This window comes from Sus scrofa, chromosome 4 (assembly GCF_054392235.1).
Source record: "Sus scrofa isolate SSC_HxYL_T2T_F1_AM1 chromosome 4, Sscrofa_HxYL_maternal_Yorkshire_Landrace_v2.0, whole genome shotgun sequence".
NCBI classification, from domain to species: domain Eukaryota; kingdom Metazoa; phylum Chordata; class Mammalia; order Artiodactyla; family Suidae; genus Sus; species Sus scrofa.
This window is the reverse complement of record NC_139386.1, coordinates 19,098,046-19,118,645: the sequence shown is the minus strand read 5'-3', so window position 1 is coordinate 19,118,645 and position 20,600 is coordinate 19,098,046. Positions and strand designations below refer to the sequence as shown.

Sequence of the window (20,600 nt, the reverse complement as noted above, 5' to 3'; positions counted from 1 at the left end):
AGTTCTTAATATCTTATGTAGCTGAGTACTTTCACACGTATTCCGTCGTCCACCCCCTGCACCAATCCTATGAGATGACGTCATTCCCACTTCACAGCTGGGGAAACTGAAGCTCAGAAAATTGGTAGGAACAGCCCCAGGTTGTGCTCTTCATAAGTGGCAGAGATGCCACTCAAACCCTTGCTTTTTCAGAGTTCTCTTGTGGCGCGGTGGGTTAAGGATCCATCACTGTCACTGCAGCAGCTCGGTTGCTGCTGTGGTTGTGGGTTCACTTCCTTGCCCGGGAATTTCCGTATGCCATGGGCACAGCCAAAAAAATACGTAAAAATAAAGCAGACCTTGCTTTGTTGACTCCAAGGCCAGAGTGCTTTATTCTGGCACTGGCAGCCGAAAGCCCGCGTGCCCTAGGGAACCATGGCTGCCACTCTCTCTGACTATGAGTGTTCTCGGCCCACAGTCAGCCCCAGCAAGGAGATCAAGATCGTGTCTGCCGTGCGGAGGAGCAGCATGAGCAGCTGCGGCAGCAGTGGCTACTTCAGCAGCAGCCCCACCCTCAGCAGCAGCCCCCCAGTGCTCTGCAACCCCAAGTCTGGTGAGTGGCTGAAAAGCGGCCCCATTTCTCTGACCGTGACTGTGCGGGACTGTGGGCAGCCTGGGTTCTCTGGGAAGCAGATTCTCAGGTGGAGGGAGACCATTGTGGGAAGCTTGTAAATTACAGTGTCCTTGGGGGCAACACCCATTGGGTGGAAGGGAAGCGCGTGGGGTTGGGCAGAGGGAGAATCGGGCTGCTGTGTAGTTTCCGTGAAGGCTGTGGCTGACCCCAGGAGGAGCTCTGGAGTTGGGATGGCCCTTGAGAGTTGTCCCAACTTGGGATGAGGTGGGCAGGCCTTTATCCCCTCGTGTTGACCAGTCATTGGATGTTGGCTGCCCCGGGAGGAGGGCATGACCTGGTGAAAGACAGCTGTCTTTGGAGAGACGGTTCCAAAGACAGTTGAGGACACTGGCACTCTGAGGGCTGTCTGCCATTAGCAGTTCCAGCAAAGGAAGAAATAGTGCTGCCCCAGACCACAGCCGATGCCAAGATCTGTCAGGTCTCAGCCCCCCTAGGGGAGAAACTTGGATCTCTACAAACTCGGCTATCCCTGCAGTGGACTCTTGGTGCCTTGTGATTTCAAATGCTACTCATCAACCTCATGGCCTTTATATTCCAGAAAAGATCTAGACACAGCGATTGTTCATGAACTTGTACTTAGAAGTAATTCTTCCTTGACTTAATCAGTTCTTCAAACCACACAGGGACCTCTAACCCTCCAGTACTACCACCTTCTCACTGTTCCTTACCCATCTTCCCAGGATTAGATTGTGGGGTTCATCACGATAACTGTGGCTCTTTTTTTTTCTTCTCAGGGCCACACCCTCAGCCTATGGAAGTTCCCAGGCTAGGGGTCAAATTGCCAGCATACACCACAGCCACAGCAACACCAGATCTGAGCTGCACCTACAACCTACACTGCAGCTTTTGGCAACACCAGATCCTTAATCCTTTAGGCCAGGGATCCAACCCATGTCCTCATGGATACTAGTCAGGTTCTAAACCCACTGAGCCACAAGGGGAACTCCAACTGTGGCCTTGAAAACACCTTCAACTCCACTTGTTTAGTGCCCTGTCCACCCGCCTTTCAGTGCATCATCTTCAGGGAAGAGACTTTGTTCCTCTGTTCGTGCCTCATGCCGTTCCCTCATCACCTGATGCTCGGGACACAACAATGAGAGGTCATGACCCCAACCCTCTTTGAAGCACATCCTCTCTTTGGAGAAAAAAAAATTATAGGTTCGTGAGAATAAGGACAAATAGATGTTGTTAAAGGGCTTTAAGAGAAAATCGTTGTCTCGGAGTTCCCGTCATGGCTCAGTGGTTAACGATCCCGACGAGTAACCATGAGGTTATAGGTTCGATCCCTGGTCTCCCTCAGTGGGTTAAGGTTAAGGTGTTGCCATGAGCTCTGGTATAAATCACAGGTGCAGCTTGGATCCCACGTTGCTGTGGCTGTGGCGTAGCCCGGCAGCTGCAGCTCCAATTTGACCCCTAACCTGGGAACCTCCATATGCTGTGGGTGTGGCCCTAAAAAAACAAAACAAAACAAAACAAAAAAGAGAGAGGGAGAGAAAACTGTCATCTAATGCTGTTCTCTAGGCAAGTGGGTATTTTTCTTTCTTTCTTTTTTTTTTTTTTTTGGAAAACTTTATGGAGTTTTAATATAGTTTGGTGCAGTTTTAAATATCATGTTATCGAAATAATTGTTTCTTATGATAAAGGAAATACATGCTCATGGAAAAAAGTTGCGAACTAGTGTGGTGTGAGGGTTAACCCTCCTTCTGGAGGGTTAGCTCTAAGAAAAAAGTTGTAACTTGTAAGCGAATGAAGAAACTTGGTTCCACAGTATTTTTGCCAAATATTACAATATAGTATGATTCAAAACCACAGTGAAGAGTTCCCAACATTAATATTGTATATTAGAAAGTTGCTAAGAGAGTAGATTTTTTTTTTTTTTTTTTGGCTGTGCCCATGGCATGTAAAAGTTCCTGGACCAGGCATTGAACCCGTGCCACAGCAGCAAGCCAAGCCACTACAGTGACAACGCTAGATCTTAACCTGCTGCATCACAAGGGAACTCCCAGAGTAAATGTTAAAAGCTCTCATTTCAAGAAAAAAAAAATATGTAGCTATATGAAGTGATAGATGTTAACTAGACTAGGTGATCATTTCATAATATATCCATCATTATGTTGTAACCCAAAACTTTGATATAATGTTAAATGTCAATTACATCTCAATTTAAAAAGAAAGTATAAAAAAATAAGTGGGGAGTTCCCATCTTGGCTCTGCAGTAACGAACGTAACTAATAACCATGAGGAAGCAGGTTCACCCATGGCCTTGCTCAGTGGGTTAAGGATCCAGCATTGTCACCAGCTGTGGCTTAGGTTACAGATGTGGCTTGGATATGGCATTGCTGTGGCTGTGGCGTAGGCCGGCAGCTTGTAGCTCTAATTCAACTCCTAGTCTGGGAACTTCCATGTGCCATGGGTGCGGCCCTAAAAAGACAAAAACTAAGATAAAATAAGCGGTCCGTGTCATTGCCACGTATCACAAGTATAGTGTGATCCCTACGTGGGGAGGGAGTCATGTGACAGGGAAGAAGAGGTTTCAGTCCTCAACCATGGACCCCTTCGCTGACCTCCTGACCATGTGCTGAGAGCTTCTGCTCTTGGTATGCAACTTCTCCCTCCTTTGGGGGAACATAAATTCATGTTCTCTATTATGACCTTTCTGAGAGCCAAAGCAATAATCCCAGCCACCTGTCCTCTCAACAAGAAGCACTTGGTGACCTTTAACTGAGACAGGGCTTGTTGGGGCCCAGCTGCCTGGCGGATCAGCCAGGCCTCGCCCCACGCTGCCTTTTACTTTCAGCTGCACACTTGTTCCAGGACTGGCATCTGACCCCAGAAGGCCACCAGCAAGGGGAAGTGGAGGCTGGCACTTGGCCACGTCAGGCCCCTGGCCCTGACCCTTCCAATTTCCTTGTGGACTCAAGTTCATGATGCCTTTAAAACTAGGATAGGATTATCCCTGTCCTCCAACCCACTGGCTACTCTGGGCAGCTGTGGTCATCCCTCCTTCAGTTCTTAGCATGGAATGGATGTGGAAGTTCATTTCTTGGTGGGTTTTTGGGCAGCTGGCAAGTCAGGGATTGACGGCGGTCTTTACCATCTTGGCAGACCACAGCAGTAGACTGATGGGAACAGGTGTCTTCGGAGGGCAATGCACAGCTACCTTTTGGAGCATCTGAGCCCTTCCTTCTGCCTACAGAAACCGCATGGCATGGGAGGAACCATGTAGCAGAGCGTCTAATAAGAGTGTGGGCATCAATGTCAAATGCTTGAGTTTGGAAGGCAGCCGTGTTCACCACGGTACCACCAACACCACTTCCAATGTTTGAATTTGAATCTTAATTCTATGGCCTGTGGACCATGAGACCCTGGACACAAGCTCTTTAACTTTTTTCAGCTTCTGTTTTCTCCCTAGGAAAATAGGGATAAGGATGAAACTAACCCATTCGTTCATGTGATGATGAAATAAGAGGATGTATATAAAACACCTAGCACATATTAAGTATGCAGAAAAGTTCACCGATATTATGATTCAGGGCAAAAGGCAGTGTGTACATGCAATCCTCCCCTCCCCGCTGCCCTCCCCGCCATGCCCAAGGTATATAGAAGTTCCTGGGCCAGGGATAGAAACCACTCCACAGCAGAGACCCAAGCCACTGCAGTGACAACACTAGATCCTTAACCTACTGAGCCACCAGGGAACTCTGCAATCTGGGGGTATTAATAAGGACATCATGGTAGCTTTGGTGTATGAGGTGTCCTCAGTATGGGGTCAGCTCTGGAACCATGGCTCTCAGACCCTCAGAGTCAGGACTTCTCTTAACTTTGACATGTTGAATGCCTATCAGGGTTTAAGCAAAAGAAATTCAAGAACTAGAAAATGTGGTCTTTTCCTATATGGAGAAAGTCCAAGCCACTCCACATCCCACTACTGGCATTCTTATTGCCCCTTACTCTGCTCCACTTCTTCTCTCTGTAGTTCTCTCAACTGGGTTTAGGGTTATGTATGTGTGCTAATATTTTCTGTCTCTTTGCGGCTAGAACATAAACTGGGAGGCAGGAATCTTTGCCACTTTGGGTCACTGATGTCACATATGAGGCATTCAGTATAGATCTCTGAATGAATGAAGAGAGGGCTCAAAAGCATTCCTACCTTGACACTGCATCTGTCTTACAGTGTTAAAAAGACCCGTCACGTCTGAGGAACTCCTGACTCCCGGAGCTCCGTATGCAAGGAAGACCTTCACGGTAGGCTGGTTGTTTTTGTTTTGGTTTTCCTCCCATGCTGCTCATCTTCTGGGCCATGTCAACGTGTCAGTAGGCAGCCGAGGGACAGAATTGAAAAGCTCTTCCCAACCTCCTTTTTGTTTTTAGCATCATTATAATAGTGGGCTTTCAAGCACAGGAAACAATTTCCAATCTCTTGAGATAGAACATGATGAAAAAGAATATGAGAAAAAGAATATATGACTGGTTATTTTGCTGTACAGCAGAATTTGACACAACATTGTAAATCAACTATACTTTAATTAAAAAAATTTTTTTAAATAGTGGGCTTTCTTGACCCTTAGGCACTAAAATGCATTAGGACTTGACACCATTTATTTTTGATACAGCACTTACAATTCCTTTTAAAAAGATTCCTGGAGGAGTTCCCGTCATGGCTCAGTGGTTAATGAATCCAACTAGGAACCATGAGGTTGCGGGTTCGATCCCTAGCTTCGCTCAGTGGGTTAAGGATCTGGCATTGCTGTGAGCTGTGGTGTGGGTTGCACACGTGGCTTGGATCCCGCGTTGCTGTGGCTATGGTGTAGGCTGGCGGCTATAGCTCTGATTCGACCCCTAGCCTGGGAACCTCCATATGCCATTGTGGCCCAAGAAATGGCAAAAAGACAAAAAAAAAAAAAAAAAAAAAGATTCTGGAGTTCTCCTGTGCTGCATCATGTTAAGGATCCTGTGTCATCCCTGCAGTGGCTCAGGTTGCTGCTGTGGCATGGGTTCAACCCCTGGCCCAGGAAATTCTACCTGCCACGGTCGCAGCCAAAAAAACCCAAATTCCATTATGCATTTATTCTACTATAATTACAGATGTAAAAGCAAGTGGTCGAACAAATACTGCCAGTTATTCCTTCTGCATTATAGTTAATTTTAAAAATTATTAAAGACATTAGGGAAGTCTTAAGGTAGAGGAAGAAAATTGTGGGATAGATTGCTCTGCCCTGAGCAGTGATGCTTTTAACAATGCTACAATGCCTTGAGTTATACAAGCACCTGATTTGGGCAAACTGGTTCCTGTGAGCACCTCTGACCACCTGCCCTTTCTTGGAGGTCCTTCAGCCTTCCTTCAACCCTAAGGTTCCACTGTTTTTTCTCAAGCAGAATCCAAGTGCCCCACTTGACATCACCTCACCCACTTCCTGTCCCTGGGTCTCTGTCTCTTCACATTTACCCCGACATCCTCTTCAGTATACTTCTCGGTGTTCCCATCATGGCTCAGTGGAAAAAAATCTGACTAGCATCCATGAGGATGCAAGTTCGATCCCTGGCCTTGTCAGTGGGTTAAGGATCTGGCATTGCTGTGAGCTGTGGTGTAGGTCGCAGACGTGGCTCAGATCCTGTGTTGCTGTGGCTGTGGTGTAGTCCGGCGGCTACAGCTCTGATTTGACCCCCTAGCCTGGGAACCTCCAAATGCTGTGGGTGCAGCCCTAAAAAGACAAAAAAAAAAACAAAACAAAACAAAAAAAAAACAAACCCCAAAACACCTCTCATCTTTCCTTGAGTCTTCCAATTTTTATTTTAATATATCAGGGTGGGGGCAGAGCTTTCTACACTCATTCATGCTGCAAACATTTGTCGAGGAATACTTCCCATTCTGAGCACTGAGGTGTTAAAATAGGATCGATCCAGTCCTAGTCCAACAATATGAAAAAAGCACTGGTAATATGTCTATATCAGGGAAAAGGTAACGGGTACCCTTGCAAGTGAAATTAGTTATCATGAGCTGACAGCAGCAAACCCCAAAGCCAATGAAGCGCCCAGTAAAGAACTTCTCAGACAAGCAAAAACAGAATTCATCAGTACCAGACCTGCCCTAGAAATCTTTTTGAGAATGTTCACACAAATTTCATTTGTTTCCCTGCTTTTCCTTAGTCTCCATCATTCAGGAGATAGTAGACTATATTTTTAAAGTACGTTTCCTTGTGGTTTTAAATATCTATGCCAGCATTGCCAGGAATTGATTGTGAACGGCTGTCGTCTGTATTTCACTTGGGGTTTGTTGTGTTAAAGACAAGTCCAGGAGCTGCCCAGCAAATGTTACTGCCAATTGAAATTATAATTATGTCGGTAAAGGCACCTTCCAGTGTCAAACAGCTTTTGGACCAGAGTCGGCTGGTACCCTTTGACCTTTATGTCCTTTTTCACTGTCTTTTCTGGGTAGAGAAAGTCATATTTCAAGAAAGCCAAGACTTTTCCTGATTCTCCCCATTAGTAATTTAGATTGTTACTTTAGAGGTCAATGACATAGCCAGATCATCCAGAAAGCATCCTTTGGGTACAGGGGAAAAGAACAAACCTTGGAGCAGAAATTGGATCTGGAGAGAAATCTCAGCCATGTTTTTGAAGATCTTCTAAATTTTCCATTCAAGTCTGAGATTAAACCGCACGGGAGCCTAAGAAAGAAGCAATCTGCCAGTTATTTATTGAGTGGTGACCTCACAGAAGAAGCTTCATTCTGCCAAACCAGGGTTTCTGGACCACATTTTCCATACATATAAATATATATATATATATGCCTGTGTTTGTGATAGAAGCAGAGGAGGCTGTTTCCCCTAACAGGGCAGAGATGAAATGGAGAAGAATTATGTCAGGGCATGAACTTAATCTTGGGTTTTTCTGTCTCTTGGAAGGACGGGCCAATTGCCAGGGACTGTCTGCGGGTTGCTAATTGTGGTTTTCCTCTGCAGATTGTTGGTGACGCCGTTGGCTGGGGCTTCGTGGTGCGGGGAAGTAAGCCATGCCACATCCAGGCCGTGGACCCCAGTGGCCCTGCAGCCGCTGCAGGGATGAAGGTACCTCCAGCTGAGCAATGTTGAAGTACCTCTGCTTTTATTTCATTGTTTGGTGCCATTTGAACTTTCTCTCCCTGTGCTTTTTGGTCCCATTTTTGTCATTTCCCTTTCCTTTTCTGAATGGGGTTGAAATGAAGCCAAGAGCGTATGAAGTAGCAAATAGAAGTTTTCCTGTCGAGGTGACTGGGTCTCCTTGGTCTCCAGACCGCCCTTGGTTCTTATGCATTTCTCTCCTTAACGAATGCTGAGTTTGGGGAAAAAAAAGTTTCCGTTTGCTTAAATTTTATGTAATGACTCTACTGCTTCTGTGCTACACAACATATATACTTGTGGCATTTATGCAGCCAGTGGTGCACGTGAGACTAGTAAGAAACAGGAAATGGTGAGAAGAAGACCAAAGTCATGGAGTTTGAGAGAAGAGACCTGCATTCATATTTTGATTTTACCACTTACTAGCTCTCTGAACAAGTTCTGCAACATCTCAAAGCCTGTTTCCTCCTCTCTGAAATTAGTAATCACATTTCACTCTGCTGTGCCATGGGTTAAATATGTTAAAACACTTCAAAAAATTGAATGGATTGTGTAAGATTTTTGAAATTTACTTTTACATATTTTTACTGTTAAAGTAATGAATATAGAGTCCAGAAAATTTGGAGAATAGACAGGCAGAAAAAAAATTATGATTGCCTATAGTTTTTCCTAACCACTCTTAACATTTTAAAGCAGCTCAATTGAAGTATAATGGACATACAGTAACCCATATCAGGAGTTCCCCGTGTGGCTCAGTGGGTTAGGGACCCGATGTTATCTCTGTGAGGATACAGGTTCAATCCCTGGCCTCACACAGTGGGTTGAGGATCTGGCGATGCTGCAGGCTATGGCGTAGGTTGCAGATGTGGCTCAGATCCACTATTGCTGTGGCTATAGCTAAGGCTGCAGCGGCAGCTCCTATTCAACCCCTGGTACAGGAATTTCCATATGCCGCAGGTGCATCTGTTAAAAAAAAAAGGAAAGTGTATCACTGTTAATATTTTGATTTATATTCTTCCAGACTTCTTGTGCGTATATATACATTTATATGTACACACATAAATATATATATATATGCATTTTTTTATTTGTAAAGAAATATGGTATAAAGATATTGAGAGCACTGGTTTTCTGCTTTATTTTTTTATTTAAAAATTTTTTGTTAAAGTATAGTTGATTTACAGTGTTGTGCCAATTTCTGATGGACAGCAAAGTGATTCAGGTATATATATATTATATATATATTCACATATATATATATATACACACACACATATATATGCATTCTTTACTGGTTATTCTGCTTCAAAACACCTTTATCTGGTACACTTTCGTTCTGTCATCTGTGAAACATTTCAAAGAGGACATTTATCTCTTGGTTACCTGGGACCCTGGGAGGATGTAGAAGCCTTGAAAACTGCATATTATGCCCTCCTTCATGTCTTCAATACTTTCATCCTCTCCCATCAGTCCTTTTCCTCGAGCGGTAACCAGTGAAGCAATAGGCATGGTTTGGATAGCCACAGCTCTGATTTCTAGCACCTCCCCTCTGGCACTGGTATAGCCACCGGAAAAGAGACGTGGGCAGCTGAGACCAGCTCAAGGGGAGCACAGAGCCGAGATGACGGCCAGTCTGGGTTTTGGACGCTGGTAGAATTCCAGGTTGACCCCGCCCACTGATTTGAACACCTCCTTCCTGCAAGGAGCCCCAGGATCACCAGGTCCTGTGCTCTGGACAGGTTGCAGAAGCCTTGTTGGCTACGTCTGTTTGTATTCCAGACCCTTCCTACCTCCTCAGTATTGCAGTGGGCACAGCACCAAACTAGCCCAGGGCAGGAAAGTTGGCCAGGAGCATTTACATTTCTGCTGAGGCCAAATTTTTCATTTTCTAATGGAACTCTTGGCTGTGGAAAGAGTTTTATATTTTATTTCCACAGTAAAGAACCTCAGTCTAAATTATTTTTGGCAGAGGGCTTCAATCATGAGCGTGCACTCACTCGCATGGGGTTTGGACTTAAAGCATATTTCCTTTGGGAAAGTGATGGATTTATGGCAGCTAAAGACCTCGTTTTGCTTAGCCAGGTGGATTTCATCGATTTGAGTCCATCTTTATTGATTACCATGCATATCTGTTCTAGACATTGTCAGTTGATTAATGAACTCCTTAATGTATCTACTCTGATAGATGAGTAACCTGATATTTTTTTTTCAATTTCAAAAACTAACACTTCATATGGTTTATATTCTTAGTTTCTCTGGGGGGGTGTACAATGGTTTGCATATGTTGTAGGCAGTACAGAATTCAGTAGAGCAGAGTTTTCAGAGTTGTATTATGCAGCCCTCTGGTCTAGCAAAATTTTCTGTCCTGAGGTTCTGTGATCAAGGCAGTTTTCCACTGCTGCGCACTTTATTTCCCGCTTGGAAATTTACAAAAAGCACATTAGCATTCGAAAAGTGCTGGAAAATCCAGCTAGGAAAAACAAATTTGTTTAAATTAGCTAATACAACATGTATCATTTAATAGAAACTCTGAAGTAGAATCTTAAGATTAAGATACAGCCCGGTCCTAAAAAGCTGCTTTTGATCAAACTCTGTATTAGAATAAATATATTGAGATGTATTTTTTAATTGTACTGTTGGTCAAATGGAAATGGTAGGGAATATAATATGCTCTTCCATATAATTTATTTGTATATCTTCACTTTAAATTACATAGTCTGTTATTTTGTTACCAAATAAATTATTTCCTATTTTTACCATATGTATCTGTTCTAGAATAACTTAACATTTAAAAAGCCATTTGATTTTTTTGTTTGTTTGTCTTTTTGTCTTTTTAGGGCTGTACCTGCAGTATATGGAGGTTCCCAGGCTAGGGGTCCAATCAGAGCGATGGCTACCGGCCTACACTAGTGCCACAGCAACTTGGGATCTGAACTGTGTCTGTGACCTACAGCACAGCGCAGCCCACAGCAATGCCGAATCCTTAACCCACTGAGCGAGGCCAGGGATTGAACCCACGTCCTCATGGATGCTAGTCCTGTTTGTTAACCACTGAGCCATGATGGGAACTCCCAGGTTGGTTGGTTGGTTTGTTTTTTGTCTTTTTAGGGCTGCACCTGTGGCATGTGGAGGCTCCCAGGCCAGAGGTCAAACTGGAGTTGTAGCCGCTAACCTACACCACAGCCACAGCAGTGCCAGATGTGAGCCACATCTGCAACCTATACCACAGCTCACAGCAATGCTGGATCCTTAACCCACTGAGCGAGGCCAGGGATAGAACCTGCGACCTCGTGGATACTAGTCAGATTCATTTTCCGCTGAGCCACAGTGGTAACTCCTGAAACGCCATTTCTATAACGCATTCCTAGAGGCTTCTTTCCACTGACCTGTTGCATCGTTGTTGCTCTTGAACTACAGGGGAGTGAGTCTGGTTGTGGGGTGCTCTGTCTGTGGTGAGGGGAGCAGGGATGACTCTGAAGGAGCATGTCCTGGGGGAAGAGTCCCCTGACCTGGGCAGTGATTGACCTGCATGGTCTGGGGGGCAGAAATCACCCAAAACTTTGGCCAGAATCCTCCTTTTCGCACCTCTGACTGGCAAGAGCTGATCTAGGACAGTGTAAAGTGTCCGACTTTGCCTTCTGTGTCACTCTCCACACAGAAGATCAGGCTCACCCTTCAGGTCACAGCCCTCATTTTCTCCTACTTTCCAGTGTAGACAAAACTTTGCATCTGGGCCCAGTGACTTTGCCATGAGCAGCATTTTTAGACCTTTACTGTGGCTGCCTAACGTCACTGCTTTTCTTGCCAAAACAGAAGTCATTTTGTAATTAAGTGTTTTTTTAATGTTTACCATTTCTTTTGTTTTACCTTTGTTGTTGTTGTTGTTTTTCTTCTTAGGGCTGCACCTGCTGCACACGGAAGTTCCCAGGCTACCAGTCAAATCGGAGGTGCAGCTGCTGGCTACCCCACAGCTCCAGCAACACCATATCCGAGCCACATCTCCTACCTACACCACAACTCACGGCAACACCAGACCCTTAACCCACTGAGCAAGGCCAGGGATTGAACCTCATGGATACTAGTGGGGTTCTTAACCCACTGAACTACAACGGGAACTCCTATTTTACCTTTTTATAGGGCTTGGACAATTTTAAGAGGTGGGCTACCAGTCTGTGGACAGGCCAGACCCCAGACTGAAGGGACTGAGTGCCGTATTCCTCTTGTGATGCTTCTTAACCTTTTCAGACCCAGAGGAGAGCCCTCTTTGCCTGGTTTATTTTATTTTATTTTATTTTATTGATTGATTGATTGATTGTCTTTTTGTCTTTCCTGGGGCCGCTCCCTTGGCATATGGACATTCCCAGGCTGGGGATCTAATCGGAGCTACAGCTGCCGGCCTACGCCAGAGCCACAGCAACACAGGATCCAAGCCGTGTCTATGATCTACACCACAGCTCACAGCAACACCAGATCCTTAACCCACTGAGCAAGGCCAGGGATCGAACCCGCAACCTCATGGTTCCTAATCGGATTCGTTAACCACTGAGCCATGACGGGAACTCCCTCTCTTTGCCTGGTTTAAAGGGAGCCCTTAATCTATGACAAGGGGAGACCATCATGCCTGACTTAAAACTTACTTCTCTAGAAATTCTGGAAGAACTCCAGAGAAAATGTGTCCTTTAGGAGAGAAATAAAGTCTACTTGATTTTTTTCCTGGATTAGATAGAGAAGTTTTTGCCCTAGCCCCAGTGCCCAGGGCTCTTCATGCCCACAGCCTCGTCACAGCTGACCCTGGTGGGGGCATGGCCAGGGGCTGAGCTGCAGGATGGTTTTGCTGAGACGCTGGCGAGGGAAGGTTCCAACCTGACTGCAGTTGTATGTGGAATTGAGTTTTAGGGGTTTGGGTCCAAAAACTTTCATGGCATCTCAGGCTCGAGTGAAAATTTTATTTTTACTCTAGTCCACTTCTCTTCCTCCCTTCTAGTTCCCTTCTTCTCCTCATGCCATAAAATATATTTGTCCCCAGAGACCAAAATAGGGAGCAGATGTTACCAGAGGCCCCAAACTATAACCTTATTTTCTGTTAGGTCCCAATCAAGACCCAGATAAAAAAGAGAACAATTAGTTAGTTACACCTTTGCTGATAATCGTCTATATGGTTATTTCATACGCCTCTCGCCAGCCCTTCTGGCCCTTATTTTGTATTTTAAGTAAAGATTTTCTTTACTTACAAATGAAATCTGTAAACCTCTGGCTTAGAGGGCCTTTCCTTGGCATTGCAACTCTGGAATGGAGCATGACATAGGGGACCCATGGGAAGCTGAATCAACCCACGCAATGCATTTTCATCTAAAAGATGTTGTTCCCTTGGAGCTCCCATCATAGCTCAGCAGAAATGAATCTGACTAGCACCCATGAGGACGCAGGTTGGATCCTGGGCCTTGCTCAATGAGTTAAGGATCCAGCGTTGCCATGAGCTTTGGTGTAGGTCAAAGAGGTGGCTCGGATTCCGCATTTCTGTGGCTGTGGCGTAGGCCAACAGCTACAGCTCTGATTCGACTCCTAGCCTGGGCAACCCCACATGCCGCAGGTGTGGCCCCCCAAAAAATAAATAAATAAAGTAAAAGAGGTTATTCCCTACATTTTCCCTTTAATGACTCTTATCCTTTAGGGAGTCCATACCAGTAGCTTCTGGTTTATTCCAATACCATGAGGAAAGGAGAAAAGAGGAGGAGAAGCTTTAATTTATTGGGTGCCTTCTGTATGCCTAACCGTGCACCACACTGGGCCCTTTCTGTACATGAGTCCACTTCATATTAGCATCTAAATATTAAAATCCTGGAGGAAGGGAGTTCCCATTGTGGCTCAGCAGGTTACCAACCTGACTAGTATCCATGAGGATGCCGGTTCAATCCCTGGCCTTGATCAGTGGGTTAAGGATCCAGCATTGCCCTGAGCTATGGCATAGGCATCCAGCTGCAGCTCCGATTCGACCCTTAGCCTGGACATCTCCATATGGGCATCTCCTGGGCAGCCCTAAATAAAAAAAATAAAAATAAAAAATCCTGGAGGAAGAAATGGTTCCAGAAAGAATAATTCCAATTCTTACCTCTTTTCATCTACTCTGAAAGGAAATAAAGTTCCTTCCCGGGAGTTCCCATCGTGGTGCAAATCATTTTTATTCTCTCTTTTTTTCATGTTTTATTTTTTATTTATTTTTTAAATGATTTTTACTTTTTCCATCATAGCTGGTTTACAGTGTTCTGTCAATTTTCTACTGTACAGCAAGGTGACCCATACATTTTTATCCTTGACACCAGCCTCTCAGCTAGGTCAGGACTATATCTTGCAGGTCATCCAAGTGAAAGATGTAAAAAAAATGTATCAGTTAGTTTAATCAAACACTCATCAGAGCAGACCATTCAGCTTTCAGATTCTGAAGGAATTTGAGCCATACTTATAAATAAGAAACAAAAGATATCCTTGCTCTTTTCTGGGAAGTTTATTTTTTTCTGGTGGGAATAATTAAATCCTGTGAGAAAGAGTATTCAAGTTTTCATGCAACCCTGTGCCAACTCTTAGAGGGATTTCAAGATTTTGGCTTCTTTTCTTGTTTCCTGCTGTGATGAATTGATGGATGTGGACCTATGGGGCCTCTTTTCAGTGTTTGTTTGTTTCTTTGTATGTTTACATAGAGACAAAATTATCTGAGTCAGAGTAAAGAATTAGTGGTCATTGTGTTCTTTCTTCCTCCTTCCCAAAATTCCTTTTTCTCATATAGAGGAAAATGTCAAAATTCTGCTTTTTGGTCTTTCCTCCCCGTGGCAACAAATCTGTATATTTCATGGAATTTTCTTCCCAAACCAAGAGAGGCCAGGTTGGGCAAACCATCCCAAGTTCCTAATTAACTTAACCAAGACAGTTTCGGCACTGAAGTAGCAAATGGTAGAATGATCAGCACAAATCAAAAAAAATTGCATGCTATGATGTGTTTTTTTTTGTTTGTTTGTTTGTTTTGTTTTTTTTTTTGCTGGGGGGGGCTTGCAGGTGATTGTTGGTTTGTTTTTGCGTTGCTGCAGCATATAGAAGTTCTTGGGCCGGGAATCAAACTCTAGCTACAACATCAACATGAACCACAGCAGTGACAACACCAGATCCTTAATCCACTGAGCCACCAGGGAACTCCCGTGATGTTTTAAAAGTACTTCCTTTTCAGAGTTCCCACTGGGGCACAACCGATTGCAGCATCGAAACTACAGCTCAGATATGATCCCTGGCCTGGGACCTCCATGTGCCGTGGGGCAGCCAAAAAAATGTTTTTTGAAAAGTAGCTCCTTGCCAGTTGAACTCAAGAAAGCCCTTTGTGGGGATTAAAAAGGGTTGTCTTCTGTGCTGTGCTCTTACTGTATCAGAGTTGTTGCTTCCCAGCCAACAGGAAGTAGAAGGGTCAGTGTTCCCTCTCTCACCATTGGGCATTGTTGGGGGAGATAAGACCGCTTTGCCTGTGGGGGGTGCTGCCAGCGCTAAGGCCACATCTTGGGACCTCGACTCAGACTGCCTTCCAGCTCTGTGCCCATCCTGGGCAGGGGGCCATCCCTCATATCAGGTTCCAACAACCTGGAGATCCCAGGGCAGCTCGGCACAGTCCTTTGTTCCATTAGCACTTACTGACCACCTCCCACAAGCCAGACAACTGTTAGGTCTCTATGGGATTTACAGTCTAAGGAGGGAGAGGGACATTCGTCAAATAATTCCACTCTGAAGCATATAATTATAAACAGAGATGAGAGCTGTGAAGAAAAGCGCCATTTGTGTAGGACAGCGAGCGGGATGGCAGGCAGCAGCCCCCTGAGGGAGGGATGATGCTTGAGCTGGGACCTAAAGAATGAATAGAGATCAAGTCAGCCTAAGTGTCCCTGTGTCTGTGTGTGCGTTGTACGCACCTCTGTGTACAGGTACATGCGTGTGGTTTGCAGTGTGTGCCTGTGTGCAGGGGTGTACACACACATACACATGAACATGCACACACATAGGTTTATTCCATAAACCCAGAAGGGAACATAGTTCCTTGGAAAAAAAGAATAAAAGCTAAGTCTTGACTGCAGGGTAAAGAGAATTTTGGAGGGGGGTGGGTAGCAGTGAATTAGAGCACTGTTTCTTTTTTCTTTTTTCTTTTTATTTTTTTTGTCTTTTTGCCTTTTTCTAGGGCCACACCCGTGGCATATGGAGGTTCCCAGGCTAGGGGTCAAATCGGAGCTGTAGCCACCAGCCTGCGCCAGAGCCACAGCAACGCGGGATCCGAGCCACATCTGCAACCTACACCACAGCTCATGGCAATGCCGGATCCTTAACCCACTGAGCAAGGCCAGGGCTCGAACCCGCAACCTCATGGTTCCTAGTCGGATTCATTAACCACTGCGCCACGACAGGAACGCCTTCTTTTTTAATATTTAAAAAAAATTTTTTTTTTACTTTTTAAGGCCACAACTGTGGCATATGGAAGTTCCCAGGCTAAGGTTTGAATCAGAGGTGCAGCTGCCAGCCTACACCACAGCCACAGCCATGCAGGATCTGAGCCATGTCTGTGACCTACACTGCAGCTCATGGTAATGCCAGATCTTTAACCCACTGATGATCGAGGCCAGGGATCGAACCCACATCCTCATGGATAGGGTTTATAACCCGTTGAACCACAACTGGAAACTCCCAGAGCACTGTTTCTTAAATCTATTTTTTATTATCTTCCCCTGCCAATTTTTTTTTGTTTTTATTTTTTTACGTTTTTAGGGGGGCCACACCCACAAAATATGAACGTTCCCAGGCCAGGGATTGAATCCGAGCTGCCACTGTGACCTGCGCCACAGTTGCTGGGTCCTTTAACCCACTGAACCAGGCCAGGGATTGAACCCACTCCTCAGCAGTGACCTAAGCTGCTGCAGTCAGATTCTTAACACACCACGCCTCAGTGGAAACTCGAGCCTTTTTAAGACATTTTTCTCCTCATCATCCCTCCCTATGAAATGTGGATATACCACTGATAACTATATATCTATTTATGGACTATGTATGTGTATATATGTATATATATGCTTTATGCATAAAAAAGGAAGATTTTTTTCACACTCCAAGAGGCAGTCCTTTCCCCTTCAGAGACTAAGTCGCCCCCATTGAAAATGCATGACTTAGGAGCTCTCATTGTGGCGCCACAGAAACGAACCTGATTAGCATCCATGAGGAGGTGGGTTTGATCCCTGGCCTCGTTCAGTGGGTCAAGGATCTGGCATTGTTGTGAGCTATGATATAGGCTGAAGACTCGGCTCAGATCCCACGTGGCTGTGACTGTGGTGTAGGCCGGCAGGCAGCTGCAGCTCCAGTTAGACCCCTAGCCCGGGAATTTCCATATGCTTGGGGTGTGGCCCTAAAAACAGCAAAATAAAGGAAAGGAAGGAAGAAAGGAAGACAATGCATGAGTTAGAAGAAAGCTTAAGAGATTTATAAAAGTGTGTTTTACATTGAGTCATAATTTTCATATGACAAAATGCACAGCTCTGAAGTATCTAGTTTGATAAATGTCAGGTATATGCACCTGTGTAACTACCAATCAGCACTTAGAATATTTCCCCACACTTCAGAAAATTCCCTTCTGCCTCTTTCCAGATAGTCCCCTCCCACCAGAGGCAACCCATTTTACAGATTTCCACCACCAGACATAAGCGTCAGTTGTTAGAATCCTGGCTCCACTACTCACGTCTCTGTGATGTTTGGCAGATTATTTTCTTTCTCTCTGGTAAATGAGGCCACATGTGACGTCCTGCTCACAGAGCTGGTGAGAGAGTCGTTTTTCTCCTCCTTCCCCCACAGCACGATGACCTTGACACATCTCTAAGACGTGCTCAGCAGCATCCAGCTTCTGGAATAGGTCAGGGTTTCTTCAGTTCCGGACATCGTTCTCAAGTTCCCCGAGCTCCAACCTTTCCAGTCTTAGTTGCCATTTACCTTATGATCTCAGAATTCTGCTCAGACCTCCCATCCCCCTCATGTCTCTGCTCCTCAGAGCGTCCAGAAAGCCACACTCCGCTGCCTGCTGAGGCCACACGGTCCTCTCGGGCTGATTTCACCCAATAACCCTGGGACTAGCCCTTTCAAAAATCTCCTCCACAGGGAACTATATCTAATCACTTATGATGGAACATGATGGAGGATAATGTGAGAAAAAGAATGTGTATATATGTATAATTGGGTCACTTTACAGCAGGAATTGACAGAACATTGTAAATCAACTATAATAAAATATTAAAAAAAAAAACAATCTCCCAGAAGATTCCCAGAAGTCATGTCTGACTTCTCTTAGCCAGTTATTCTCCTTTCTTTCATCTGACCCATCACATTCCCTTTATCTTGTGACCCATCCATGGGCTCAAGTTTCTTATTCATGCCTGGCTCTGGGTCCTGTGATGAAGAAGCCAAGATTAGGTATCAGACACCAGATATTTACATTCCAACCTCCCATAGGACCCAGGGTAGCTACTTAAACTCTAATCTGAGTCTCAAATTCTTTTATTATTATTTGTGTGAAAATATAGTTGTAAGTTTCAGATGTATAGTATAGTAATTAACAATTTTTAGGAGTTCCTGTGTGGCTCAGCAGGTTAAGAACATGACTAGTATCCATGAGGATGCAGGTTTGATCCCTAGCTTTGCTCAGGGGGTTAAGGATTTGGCTTGTCGTGAGCTGTGGTATAGAGTCACACCTGTGGCTCAGACCCCACACTGCTGTGGCTGTGGCGTAGCCGGCAGCTGCAGCTCCGATTGGACCCCTATCCTGGGAATTTCCATATGCCACAGGTACGGCCCTAAAAAGAAAAAAACAAATTTTTAAAGGTTATATTCCATGTACAGTTATTATAAAATATTGGCTATATTCCCTGTGTTGTACAAGGTACCCGTGTTGCGTATTCATTTTATACATAGTAGATTGTACCTCTCAATCTCCTGCTCCTATCTTGCCCTCCCTTAAATTCTTCACTTTTAAAATGTTACTTTTGGAGGAGTTTCTGTCATGGCTCAGCGGTAACGAACAAACCTGGCTAGTATCCATGAGGACTCGGGTTCGATCCCTGGCCTCACTCTGTGGGTCAGGGATCCAGCATTGCTGTGAGCTGTGGTGTAGGTCACAGACTCGGCTAGAATCCTACCTTGCTGTGGCTGTGGCATAGGCCAGCAGCTGCAGCTCTGATTTGACCCCTAGCAGGGAGCTTCTATAAGCCAAGGGTATGGCCCTAAAAAGACAAAAGTAAATAAATAAGTAAATAAATAAAATGGCGCTTATAATATTTACGGTTAAATGATACATGTCCTAGCATAGTAACACGCTCAAAATAAATAATAAATGTGTGTAGGTGTCATTGATTTTATTGCTTGTTAGAATCTTTGTGTTATTCTGAGTCTTCCGGCTAATTCTCTTTTTTTTTTTTTTTTTCCTTTTTATGGCTGCACCTGCATCATGTGGAAGTTCCCAGGCTAGGGGTCTAATTGGAGCTGATGCTGAGATCTGTGCCACAGCCATGGTAACACCAAATCCAAGCTACATCTGTGACCTACACCATAGCTTGCAGCAACACTGGATCCTTATCCCACTGAGTGAGGCCAGGGATCGAACCTGCATCCTCATGAAAACTATGTCGGGTTCTTAACCAGTTGAGCCACAGTGGGACCTCCTGGCTGATTCTTGCTTAAATAAGTTTAAATTTGCCAACATGTAACATAAAGTAACAAAACAGTAGCTAAAACAGGATAGCATGGGAAGCAGAATCTATGTTATCATGTTTCTGCCACATTGCGGCATGCCAATACAATTCTATCACTTTCTTAGAAATGCGAAATCTCTGTTTCTCATCCTGAAATGGCAGTGTTAATTGCTTCATGGCATGACTGTGAGAATAAATTAAAAAAATGTACGTGACCTATCAAGCCCCCTGCCTGACACATGGTAGCCTTTAGTGAGCATTATCTAACATATTTCGTCAAATATAAGATGCAATCCCATGAGATGTGATGCAATTTCAGAGTCCTTAAAAGGAGCATCTGAAAGTAAGCAATTATTGGCATTACATCAGATTCCAGCCTCTCATCTGACGGCTTCACTCCTGTCAATGTGTTTGTTTTGCTCCTTGCTAAGCTTATTTCACATTGAGTTGAAACTAAGCACTTTTATTCACAACTGTAGAAAAAGATCATCTTTTCGTAGCCAAAACACGGCAAGTTTTAGGAATATCTCGATATAGTCCTCAACTTTTCCTAAGTAGATCTGCTCCGGGATCTAACACTGGCTTTCTTTTTGTGCTGGATGTCTGGAGACAGGAAGAAAGGCAACTACAGAGAAAGAGACAGCCCCAGGACTCTTAATAGAGTAAGTGGTAGCTCTGTTTTTCTAGATCACAGCTGAATTATTCGTGTGAGGCCAAACCCTGTCACTCCTCAAAACCAAGACTCCTGGTGTGAGGACTCCTCAAAGCCAGGTAACCCCAAGACTGCCTCCAGGGGAAATGTCAGGGACCTCCCCCAGACTGACCTATACCTGGAAGAAATTCAAAGCTGTCCCAACCAAGGCTGGACATTTCTTTCCAAAACTGTATTCCTAGACTTATCCATGACTGATCCAAGCATCTTGGAAAGTAAAGATAAATAGTGTCCTTACTGTTTCTACTAGTGTGTGACTTGCTGAAATTCCACAGTTTTGGGCTGTATATCAATTACAATTAGTTTCCTTTTTACTCAACATAAAATATTTGAAAACAGTGGTTAAGATTAGTATCTCTTTGCCATGTAAA

General features: G+C 44.5%; 1 protein-coding gene across 7 annotated transcripts in view; it reads left to right on the top strand.

The window, feature by feature from the left end:
• The window catches only part of DEPTOR (DEP domain containing MTOR interacting protein), a 234,387-nt gene that overhangs the window by 153,862 nt on the left and 59,925 nt on the right, over positions 1-20,600 (top strand). For 5 of the 7 annotated variants that reach the window (XR_014842788.1, XR_014842789.1, XM_021090558.2 and 2 more), the window contains 3 exon segments: positions 458-592; positions 4,848-4,918; positions 7,636-7,740. Coding sequence is in view for 4 of the 7 variants with exons in the window: in XM_021090558.2 (XP_020946217.1) it covers positions 458-592; positions 4,848-4,918; positions 7,636-7,740 (311 nt within the window). In the remaining 3 variants the exon portion in view is untranslated. 7 annotated transcript variants of the gene reach the window in all.